Consider the following 12,623-nt stretch of genomic DNA (forward strand, 5'->3'; position numbering starts at 1 on the left):
CACTACCAAAGGCATTTCTCCAAAGTATTGTCTCAGGGGGTTGAATACTTATGTAAATCAGATATTTCTGTATTTCATTTTCAATAAATTTTTTGAAACTTTCAAAACATGTTTTCACTTTGTCATTATGGGGTATTTTGTGCACATCAGTGACAATTTTTTTTATTTAATCCATTTTAAATTCAGGCTGTAACACAAGAAAATGTGAAAAAGTCGAGGGGTGTGAATACTTTCTGAAGGCACTGTGTATTCCTACTAAACCTGCTTTCCTTTCCTTGAAAACACTGAACTTTTAAGTGCAAATTGAAAACATGTTTATAAGGAATATCTAGAATGGCACTCGGTAGAGCACATCCCTCTGCCAGACTGAACACTACGTTTTCTATCCCAATGATAGGCCGGATCTGCATCTGGACCAGAAGCAAGATCTCATCGGCTTTAAAAAATAATAATAAACTCCAGCATCCGGATCTGGATCTTCACCAAAATCTAATCAATTCGTTCGTGTCACACACCCAACCTGTCCACCAAGTTTTGCCGGAAACTGTGCATGACTTTCTGAGATTTCCTGCACACAGTAAGACAAACAAACAGGGATTTTTGTGACTTTTGTGAGACAGAGAACTGAGAGATTTTCCAGGATTGAATGATACGTGGCATTTAACAGTCTAATCATTTCCAGATCGGCAGAGAGAGAGAGAGATGGATGGGGTACTGTAAAACACAATGTCGAATCTTCTGCAAAAAAGAAGAGGGCTTTCCCAAGCAAAAGAGAGGTTATTCATATCCAGGGTGGCCTGAAAGTCACTTTACCGTTTCCTAGTAAAGTATTCGTTCCTAAACAGGTGTTAATATACAGGTGTTATTGTATAGTACTTACGGTAATTTATAACCATTGTATCGATATACACTCCTGCATTCTCCTCTCACCACTGAATTTGTCTCCAAGTCCTCTTAGACATCTTGTGTAGCAAATTGTGGATTCATCTGTGCAAAAGAGACCACGACTGTAGCGCACAATTCTTCAATTGTCCTCTACCGCTTTGGCGACACTTTCTCCTGGTATAAGCCCCACAAAGAGTTGTCTGGAGTTGTTAGTTCTGGACTTCGTGGTGGCCAAGGTGGAGGAGCTGGTGATGTTGGTGATCTCCATCCAATCCATTGTTGAGGGAACATTTCATTGAGATATTCCCGATCATGCAACGCAAAATATGTGGGTGTGCCATTTTGTTGAAACCAGACACCTTCAGGTATTCCCTCAGAAACAAGTCGTGGTACTGGCCAGTTTCTTAAAATATGCGCGTAAACTACGCCATTTACTGGTCCATCAAAAAAGAATGGGGACAAAATTAATGTCTTGAGGTCATTCCTGCCTGTATCATCACTTGTGGAGGATGATGCACCAATTCCAAAGTGAAATGTGGATTTTCCTTTGACCAGAACACCACATTCTGTGCTTTTTAGCTTCGACAGATGGCACATTCATCTCAGAACAACAGTTTTCCTCAAGACAGGACAGTCAGGAAGGTATCGAACAAGACATCACCTGATGAATAGCATCGATCGATGGCGGCAGCACTCATTTCACTCACAAATGATGGACAGTAAGTAGGACTTCCACTGAAAATCTTTTTTCAGGTGAGTTTTCATTGTGGTCCAGGTCTGCCAAGTTCACAGGCTCTCTTTCTTGTTGACTTTCTCGGCGACCAGTCAACTGATACCAACACAGCAGCGCACGTGTTCCTTCTCGTTACCGATCTTCGACTGTGTTTCATGTCCTTCACACATCCTGTTTCAAAAGCCTGTTTTCCCCACTTTAATGTCTGTTTTGGTGGAGAACGTTTTCCAAAGTGTTCTGTGAAAGCTGTCTGCACTTGAGCAATTGTTCAGCCTGTGTGTGCACCCAAACACAAGCAACCAATCACCCTTCAACATTGTAACAACTTGTGTCTGCCATGCCGTGCAACTTCTTACTGACTCCTGTATCAGTGAGTCAGTGTTTCCACATATCATGGCTGGGGAGAGTGGAGGCAATGGGAGGGAGGGAAGTGCAAGAAATCTAGCATGGGTAAAGTTACTTTCAGGCTACCCTGATAGATGAGTAACAAGACTGGGCCCAAAAACACTGCTTTGGGGAATCTCAGCCTCCACTGGGAGAGCAGAGGAGATGGTTCCGTTGATGGCGATGCCTTGACTGCATGAGTCGAGGAAGTCAGAAATCCAAGAATGAAAGTGCCCTTCTGTGCCACAAGCAGAGAGTCTGGCAAGCAAAGCAGGATGCCATACTGAATGAAATTCTGGAGGTATGTCCAGGGAGGGTGGTCCTAAACTCTTGTTTGAGAATGAGGGACTGATCATTGCTGAGCGAGGAGCAGAAGCATGCTCAGAGTTGAGTGGCAGGGATGGAATCCAAACTGATGGTTGGAGATCAGGCTGTTTGAAAATAGGAAAGATGACATCAGCAGCAATGATTGTTTCCATGATTTTGCTTGTAGGAATTAAGCTCACTGGATTATAGATGGCAAGGTCTTTTCTGCACCCTCCTTGTGGACTCGTGCCAGGGGGGTGGGGACCCAAGTTTGGTTAAGACTGGGAGGAATTAATGGTCATGTGTTGGCATTCTCTGCAGCCTGGACTTCTCATGATCCACAATTTTGAAAAATGATGAGACATCGCAACAATGGTGAAATGAAGGATTATTGAATGCACAGAAGAAAATCATGCTGCAACTTCGGAGGGATGGTCTACGGCCTGAGCTTTTGCATGTTTCACCACTTTGTGTCAGAAACTGTGTGATGAAGAAGAAGGATACGTGGACCTTTGTGCCGGAGATCTATGCAAAAAGAAAAATATTTAAAATAAAAAGACGTTCATCCAGCTTTTAAAGTAAGAAGCAAAAAATTATTTAAATTCGAAGGTATTGAGAATGAAAGGGATAAATAATGATCAAAGGAAGGAAATGAGAGACAGAATGAGTTTGTGATTTTTTTTTTTTTTGAGTTTATTAAAGTGTTTATTGTACTTTGGTTTCTAAGGAGTGAAGAAGGAGAAATTTAACAGAAGGTCAAAGAGCACGAAGGGAGAACACCGAGGATAAAAGAGGCACGCTTTAATACAATCTGAGGTCAGACATTCACAAGGAGACGTACTTGATAATACACCCGAACAAGGTATTGTTAAAACATGGGAATCATCAAAATACAGCGTGATTGTCTGTCTGTCTGTCTGTTCGCTGAAAACGCCAAAACGGCTTGGCTGATCTCCATCAAATTCTGCATACGTGTTGCAGTTACCTGGGGTCAAGTTACGGGCACAAAATAATTTGCCCCCTCTCGACCCACCCCACCCAATTCCGCCCACGAGAGTGGGTCACGAGTCACGTTTCACAGTTCACATTGCTTACTGACCCCTGCTGGAGAGAGGGGGTATTAGTCTCCGTTTGCTTAAAATGAATTTACTTCCACCCCTCCCCCCTCCCATGCCACGACTGGAAGGAGGGAGTGTTCCGACAGTGGGTTAAAAAAAACACGAGTAACAACACAGAGATGATACGATAACAGAAAGACAGGACAGATCCGGTGCGTATAAAATGTTAGCTTTGATGAGCTTCAATGATGAAGGTAAAATCCAACGTTTCAGCAAGTTCACACCTGGAGGTGGAATGGAAGTCAGTTTCATGAAAGACTTGGGTCAAAAACATTCCCCAGCCGACCTTACAAGATATAAATAATTGGTGCCATTCAATTAAGTAAATGTCGGAGGATAATAATCAGCACTGTTTATTAGCTGTAAATATCAGGACACATCAAAACGATAGTCATTAAATACAGGTATAAACTGCCGAAAAGAACAGGCCACTGTGCACCGGTACGTTGATAAAATTCCTGATATACAAGTTCGAGTCGTCATGTTTGTTTACCCCCAACTGAATGATGGCAAAATAATAACGGATATCAGGGACTTGTTTAAACCGATATCAGATTTATTAGCACCCAATGGTAGCCGCCCGATAGAAGAAGACACGAAGCGTCCCGTTCGGCCAAAGCTCGGATATCTCACAAAGAAGCGCTTCCTTTTCTGACCGTTTCCAAACAAAAGCTTCTTGTGTTTGGGGATGGCAACAGCTTGTGGGGAGGAGAGAACAAGAGGCTCGAGAAAGAGCTTCGGACGATCCTTGGCCCAGCCTTTATTTTGTTGAATTTGTCACTTGTCACGTCATTGTCAGTGAAACAATCACGAGAGGGCAGTGGGTTGGCCAGAAACTGTCTTCTCACCATCTATCGCCACGTTTCTTCTGTCGCACCTACGAGCGTTTCCCTCCCCATTCTCAAGGTTGTTGAGCAAAGCTGATGGAATGAAGGGCCCGCTTAACTCTCTATGACGTCACAATCGTTTCAACGCTATGTCATATTTCCGTTGTGGGAGACACGTTGCCTGATGCTCCGTACTATGAAGTAGGACGTCGAACACTACCTCTCATTCAAGGTGGTTTTATGAGTTACGAGCGCCAAACTGTATAACCCTATTATAAATTGTCCTTTCACACAAATGCTCACCCAAAGTAAAGTTTTTTTTCAAACTTTCTTCTTGTAAATTTTCTCAAACGGTAATAAACTGTTGGGAACTGAATAGTTTCGGCACGCACGGGGTAAAGAGCAAGATGACAATCATTCTGGATGTCAGCTTTTGTCATTGTTCAAGTGAAGCAGTAAATTATTCCGCAGCAGATGCTCCCATAGTTGCAGCCAAGTGTTTCACCGCATCTCACTTTCCCATCCATGATTTTGTCATCAATTTTTTTTGTCTTCTTCTCTCTCCGTGCCAGTGTGAGAGCATTCTACATTTGGGCCCACATTAGCAAGTAGACAGCTTTTTTCATTTAGTAAGTATTAAATCCAGAGCATCATCCAGGCTGCCAGGCCCCCTCTTACAAAAGCACATGGTGTTTTTGTTTAATTGGACGGGTTTAGAGCCAGATGGGCAGCCGAGCCATTGCGAGTTAAAACTCCATCCAAGCGACGGATATTCACCTGGTCCGCCACTTCGTGCAAGGTACCTCGTCCTTTGCTTACAGGGAGGGTAGCGGTCAAATATTCCCGCCATTTTTGCGCACGTGCTCCATTGACATTCTCGTTGATCCTTAAACTCATGGCCGATCGTTTCATCATTGATCAGGATTAAAGTTTGTGCAATTCTTTGATTAATTGTAAGGTCCTTCCTCAAAGCCCGGTCTGCATGGTGATGGTTGTCTTTCAACGGGCACGCCGTGCTACAGGCTGTCATCGGGGTCTCTCTGGACCCATTACAATCAATCAGCATCATCATCACGATCATCGTGGTCATCATCAACGTATCTGTCACGCTCTTCAAAGATCTTGGTGTACTGTCGAAGCTGTCTCCCGGCGAGGTCTACACTGGGTGGTTTGCCGTTGCCTTCCCAGCACTCGGGGTAGGATTTTGCAATTTGGTCGTGCTGCCGGAGATAGCTCGCCTACTCTTCGCGAAAGATACCGAGGGATCTTCCACGTGCACCGACACCCAGACCCATTACCGGGAGACGGGTCCTCTGGCTTATGAACCCAGGCTAGCAGCTGACGGGTGAGTGTGCGTACTTCTGAGCTATCCTGCTTGCCCGTACGTTCAACAGCGTGAGAATCGTCCCACTTGCCCTTGGATTCTGCTCACCTGCTTTGGCAATCCATCAGCACACGTCATGACGTGCACACGTCTAATCCAACATATCCTGTTTGTTGGTTGTTTTTTTTGTCTATTGTCTACGAATGTCCTGAAAATCCGTGCCAAGCGATCCCGATTGGTTCTGATGTCATCGCCAATGTTCAAGCTTATTCTCCATGAGCGTGGGAATAAAAACAGACAACACGAACCCTCCGTATGCAATTTGTTTACACCTTGCGATGAAATAATAGTGAAAATAGAATTCCGGTAAAAATTAAATAAAATAAAAAAAACATTTCTTTGCTCTCTTATCATGTCTGTGCTGATGAAGACTGAATATGGCGTTCGTTGAAGTCAGTGCTGTGTGTTCATGATGAACGACGTGTTTTCCCACGAGCTTTGCATGGATAAGGAATGTCGGGGGTGGGGGGGGCACCGTATTTCAGCACGTGTTGCGTTTCCATCCACCTGAAAGTGGGACGGCGAGCTCAAGGCTATTTTGGATAAACAGCCTAGCAAAGCCGTGCCCGGAGAGCACAACCGTGCCGTCATAGAGAACGTCAAGCTCTGAATACGTCGCCATCGGTGGGTGTCCCATGAATTCCACCGCCAAGAAATGGCAGAAGGATGTGGTGAAGACCCTGATGACGATGTTCTGTTGTACTAGTGATTGGTGTTGATTAAATGAATTAATAGCTCTTACAAAAGAGTGTGGCATGTCCCTCCATATGATTGATGGCTGTGCATCGTTATTAAAATGGGGGGGGGGAAGTTGAAATGCTCGACTTTACTAAAAAGGGAACTCAAAGTTGTCACGGCTCCAAACACTACATCTTTTACCGGTCCGAATTATTCGCACCTTCTTGTCGCGTCTTTCACGAACCGGACGGCTAGGCATGACGTTCGACTGGGAGGGAGCAGAAAGTTGGAATTTGTTCAGTGCTGGCGATAACTCGTCAATTCTTCGTGAAAGACACCATGGGATGAAAAATGTTTTTTGTTTTTTTATAATGTTCACCATATTAACAAGCAATGCTGGCAGACGGACCCCCTGGCTTAACGTCCTTCCGATGAACATCACAGTTTTTAGCTCGGATAGACGGCTTAAAGTCGGGTTCTCACATCACCAAGCCATCCTGCCAATAAGTACTCAGAGGAGAAGATCTTGCACTCAGGATGAAGGTGAACAGTATGATGGAACCTTGTGCGGTAAGTGGTCAATGTGATGCAAACACAAACAGAACAAGCCCTCATCAGTCAGTGAGAGATCCAACAGGGGCTGTGATTTACACAATGCATCGAAACACACAAAAAAAAAAACAAAGTGGTTAAAACATCTGGCTATTTATTTAAATTAAAAATTCTAAAATTTGCAGCTATAAAAATGAAATGCGAACTGATAAATATTACACAATGAAACTTTTTTTTATAAATAGACATTATATACATATTTTTATACAAAAGTATAAAGCTTCAGTGCTTTGCATACATAAATTAACATTAAAATTTCATTTTAAAAATACTTATTGCTTCCACATTAAAATAAAACCATACACATGTACAGGCTCTGCGTTACTAAGCCTCAAGCGATGTATCCGGACACTTGACTAACAAAATCGAAGGCAACATTTTTCTTGCATATTAAATATCACAGCAGTATAAGCTGAAGGTGGGGGTAAAAACACCCACTGGCAGAACATGAACGACAGCTCCAGGCTTCCACAGTGAGGCAACATTGAAAAGCATGGAAGAAAACTTCTTTTTTTTTTTTACTAAATAGTGCAAATATACCAGGAATGCTGGCCCAGCTAACAGTCAAGAGTTAACCTCATCCCCACCCCCAAAATAATATTAATAATAATAATAAAAATAATAATAATAATAATGAACCTCACTGGTTTCTTCACATTCAGCGGCTTTGTAAAATAAAAACCTTCAGGTCGAACAGAAATAAAAATCGCCAACTTCGAGTCACTTTTAACAGTTTGGACGAGCCGTCCACTGCGGGAATCTGTAAACGTTCAGTAATGGTCGAAAAGGCGTGCCACGAGGACCGAGCTTCACAATCTATACGTAAACAACCAGCAGGCCAGGGAATGCGTAAGTGCTGACTTGGATACAGCAGTCTCAGCAGTTTCATACCTGCAAGGTGACAACAAAAAGGTACAGGCCAAGATATCAAGAAAGTGTTAGTGACAGTTACGTACCAAGTGACCTTTTGTTAGACTGTAAACACTGTCGAAATGAAAGTGCTAAACACTAGACGGTTATATATTACGCGACGCACCTCTGTGGCGATTACGCAGTCGTCCTGTTGAGGAGCTGTTCCACACGCCAATGCGTTCTCAATATCTGAGGAACTCGAGGAGTCTGAGATCTCTTCGTCCTGTTTGCCCTTCTCGTTGTCGGATACCTCATCACCTACTGGATCTAGGATGATGTTGTAATCCATGTCCTGGTACTTCAACTTGTAACCTGTTTTCAGTGAACTGCCGTCACCTTCCAAGTCCACCTGTTTGTTTGTGTTTTTGAGCTCACCGGCTGGGATCAAGTTGACAGCGAGCTCTTTCTCTCGGTGGAAGTCGCTCAGATTGTTCATGGTCTTGCCTTCACCGTGATCAGGACCTGTTGCAATGCCTCCACGCAGCCGACGCCACAGCAGAATCAGCACAGCAAGCAGAAGAAGCACAAAAACCAGTGCCAGGCCCACTGTTACTGCAAGCCAAGGGAAGTTCTGCTCCACCACCATTTTTGGTGGCAGTATGTTCACCTTGATCGGAGGACTGAGCAGGTCTCCGCAGTCTGGGCCTTCATAGCCAACAGGGCACTCGCAAGCATAGCCGCCATCTGGTTGTGGCCTGCAAGTGCCACCATTATAGCATGGTCCGCTGGAGCACTGATGCGCTGAGAAGCTGCAGTCTTTTCCCAGGTAGCCAATTGGGCAGCTGCAGACAAAGTCATTGCCTCGTAGATGGCAGGTTCCACCATTAAGACAGGGAAAGCTGGCACAATTGTTGACAGTCCGCTCACATCGAATACCTGCAAAGCCTGGTCGGCAATGGCACTTGAAGGTTGATTCCAAGTTCAAACACTGCCCTCCTGTAAAACAAGCCCTAAAAGTTAGCTTGCCACTCGTATTAAAAGCACCAACCGATATATCAATTATGAAATTCCAAAAGCAGCAGAGGATTTCCCTTACCATAGGCGCAGGGGTTGCTGCTGCAGTGGTCTCGCTTCTCACAGTTGTAACCAGTGTAACCAGAAAGGCAGTGGCAGTTATATCCACCTTGTAGTCTATTCAAGCACTGACCACCATGGAAGCAGGGTGCATCGGCACAGGTGTTAGCACTCAATTCACAGTTCTTTCCATGAAAGCCAGGTAAACACATGCATTTGTAGTTGTTTTCAAGATCCTGCAGCAAAAGGACAGCCATCTTAAGTAATCTTCAATGCAGTCGCTCAGCTGCTTACTATATCGTTGAATAATGACAATCTCACAACATTAGAGGCCATATATTAAACATTCAAAAACTGTCAGAGCTTTTGACTGCACATCCACACCCTTTCCTCATTTTGTGTACGTAAAATATGTATGTACCATTGTTAACCGTACATGCCAACGTGACACTTGAAATTGAAAGGAAAAAACAAATATTAGTAGTTAAAACATATTTGCAGACTTTACAAAGATCTCGGCATACCGTGCAACTGCCCCCGTTCCGACAAGGCCTTGTGTCGCACTCGTTCAATTCCACCTCGCAATTGGTGCCGCTGAATCCGGGCCTGCACGTGCAGCTGTAACTTCCCTGGCCAGTGTTCGTGCAGGTAGCAGCGTTTTTGCATGGATTGTGGTTCGTGCAGTAGTTGAGATCTGCGGAAAGGAAATAAACAAAAAAGGTATAGATATGTCATTTGTTATCACCATGATGTCACCATTGATTTCATGTCAATCAATTGTGCCGACTACCGAGGACAAGTAAAGTAGACTTTAAAATGAAAGCTCTACCTAGGTTGCAAAAGAGTCCGCCCCATCCTTCTTGGCATTTGCATTTCCAGGGTTGCTGGCACGTGCCGTGCTTGCAGCCAGGAAAGCGGATGCACTGATCGCAGTAACGACCTTCCCAGCCGAGACGGCACCTGGAAAGCACGACACAAAACCAGGCAATTACAAACCTCGCTTAATGCAGTGCATTGATTCTCTGCCATTCATCGAGCGAATGGAATTTTCACTCGAAAGTTTCATCCCGTCTTTTCACTCACTTGCATTCGCCTGGCCGGTCACAATCACCTTGGGTTTTGCTGCAGCCAGGCAAGCACATAGCTGCAAAGAAAAACAACCATTAAAATCATGAGAGATGCAAGCGAGAAGCACAACAAGAGCGCCCGTGCCACACGCCAGCTGGGCAGCGCGCCAGCAAATGGTGACAGCTGCGCTATTGTTCGGCCCTATCAGTTTCCATGGCTGCAGCTGTGGGTCGCACAATGGGCAGGCGGGGCCCCGCACCGCGCGCCACTAATCCGGGCCACGCGCCGCACGGCCATGGCACGATCAGCGCGCGTTTCTTCCACCGCCGTGCTGTGTGCGCTCCCGAGAAAATGGGATGACAGGTCGCAAAATGTTCTCCCTTTGACCTTTCCCTGTCCTGTCATGTTACGTTCAACAAAACTGATTGCAAACCTTCCACAGTGACCTAAGCAACTTTATTGTAACCGATTATGTAACCAATTATAATGGAGAAAAAATTGTGCTTTGCGGACACGAGCAAGACATGCTGGTTGATCACCGGTTGATTTGAGCTCCACACTTGCCTACATACATTGCTCAAGGACAGAACTTGTTATAGGGGTTCCGTTATGGTGTGACTTGCATGCACACAACATTATCGCTGGGGAACAATCATGTACCTTTTTCACAGTATGGGCCTGTCCAGCCGGGTAGACACAGCTTCTTTCCGGCGTCGCCGCAGGTGAAGTGCCCAAAGCCGTCGTCACGGGGTCTGCACAACATGGAGCAACCAGAACCATAGTAATGCTCATCACAGATCACTCGGTATGAGTAATGGAGCTCCGCAGAGTTGGAGAAGTAAATGTCCTGCGACCATTCTTCGGTGACACTCAAGTGACGCTGGGTGGCCAAGCGGCTAATGAGCCTCTCGGGCACTTCTGCAGTGGAAAAGGTAGACCATTAAGTGCCATGCGCTCAAAACGCTAACATTCAACAGTTGGGTTAAAAAAAATACCTTGGTGGGTGTATGATATTAAGGTTAATATAGACCTTATGATCTTAGCTTCAGAATGGTATGCCGCCGCCTGCTGGACCCACGCATCACACCCACCTGTGGAGAGTTCAGCAGACTCTGCACTCCAAGCTTCAATGATGAGTGAAAAGGTTCCCTGTGAGGAGAACAATCGATGTCACCGCGAACCCCGAAAGAAGACTCAAGAGAAACTGCAACTCGGAGCGACCGGGCGCGTTAACCCACCGGCCAGGTGAAGCTGAATGGGAAGCGGATAGGGCTAGAGAACCCCTCGCTGTTGGAGATGTCATGAATCGTGAAAGAGTTCGAGCCCAGCACGGGGGTCAGGACCCCACCAAAGGTACACGGCGGGTCTCTGGTGATGTTCGTCTGGTAATGCGTCAGGCAGACCCGGAAAAACGTTTTGCACTCGCACGATGTCGTGGAGGGAGATTTGCAACAATTTCCCGTCAGCCGCAAGCCGTTGTTGTTGATAAATTTTGTAAGTTTCAGCTCGAAGATCCCAGTTGAGGATGCCTGCGAGAAGGACAAATGAGTAAATACAGATCGAGTTAAACATGTTCGGAGTAAATGAGTTTCATATCGTCGGACCGGAGGTCAGCCGCCTATGTACCAACCTGATGCAGGAGTGAAAAAGCAAAAGCAAAGACCACAAAGAACGCGCAAGAGACGGAACCAGCCATGGTCGAAGGTCCCCCTGGGAATGATGTCGAGCCGAATCAAATGGGCATCAAGCGGGCACGGTCCCGTATTAAGCTGAAGCACGGAGGCTGGAGAAAGCAAGGCAAGGTCCGACAGTTTAAGAGGCACGGCGCGACGCACTCACTGAAGAGCCCGACCTCGTGAACGCCTCGTGTCACTGCGTGATGGGCACTGGCGTCCGTCGCCTTTTTATAGGGGTCGCTTCGCCGCCACAGCCAATGAGGGTGGTGGCGCACGCACTATCCACGCCCTCACGGCCTGCCCACCTTGCAGACCCCACCAGGCTGCAGGCTCGCGGCATGAATTCACTTGCCTTCTGTGTTGACAGATGCTGGCGTATCACGGCAGCAAGTAGGCCGGGAGGCGGTGGGATGGAGTTTTAGCCCCCCTCGACTCAGTATTCCATCCTCAATCTGCATTCATTATGGAGCGGTCACTGTTGGTATTACAAAGGCTGAACACCAAATCGCCTTCTGTACACCCTTGGTGCGTGAATATATATGAATCCGATCGAGCAATTCGATAGCATCGCTATTTTGACGCCAGAGCGTGCGTGACACAATGACCGCACACATAATTCGCACCTCATTCAAAATGGTATGACGGAATTTTCATCCGAGTTGTGAGCAGGCGACTTGAGGAACCACATTGAAATTATTGCGTCATTTCACACCGACAGGATCCCGACGTGGCGCACAAGGCAGCAGTACCTTAGTACGACTCAGAAGCACGTTCATCGGCTTTGCAGTCTAAGTACTTCACAGTATGGACGTGGTATAACATGTATGTATCAGTTATATACAATCAATTTCGATAATTCTTTTGACTACTCAGCAATACTGTGGTTTTTAATGAGCAAACTTATCTGATAGGCTGGAACTCAGCAAGTGAACACAACTCATTTTTGACATCTCTGGTCCCGCTTCTGATGCATATAGCAGCAGATTTTGTGCAATAATTATTTACAGAGACAATCAAAAGATAACT

The 12,623-nt window shown here is 45.6% G+C and overlaps 1 protein-coding gene across 1 annotated transcript; it reads right to left on the reverse strand.

Annotated features, from left to right (window-relative positions):
* Positions 1–7,001: 7,001 nt before the first annotated feature.
* LOC147023095 (delta-like protein 1) lies at positions 7,002–11,809 on the reverse strand. The gene is made up of 10 exons (XM_085888125.1): positions 11,552–11,809; positions 11,160–11,450; positions 11,013–11,070; positions 10,582–10,839; positions 9,937–9,997; positions 9,683–9,813; positions 9,378–9,547; positions 8,876–9,089; positions 7,964–8,775; positions 7,002–7,818 (listed from the first exon to the last, which is right to left on the reverse strand). Exons 1-10 carry the CDS (start codon positions 11,615–11,617, stop codon positions 7,813–7,815), a joined length of 2,067 nt encoding a protein of 688 aa, XP_085744251.1. The 5' UTR covers positions 11,618–11,809; the 3' UTR covers positions 7,002–7,812.
* Between the last annotated feature and the right edge of the window lie 814 nt (positions 11,810–12,623).

This window comes from Eptatretus burgeri, chromosome 7 (genome assembly GCF_056783735.1).
Source record: "Eptatretus burgeri isolate ZD-2024b chromosome 7, Ebu_testis_v1, whole genome shotgun sequence".
Lineage (NCBI taxonomy): Eukaryota > Metazoa > Chordata > Myxini > Myxiniformes > Myxinidae > Eptatretus > Eptatretus burgeri.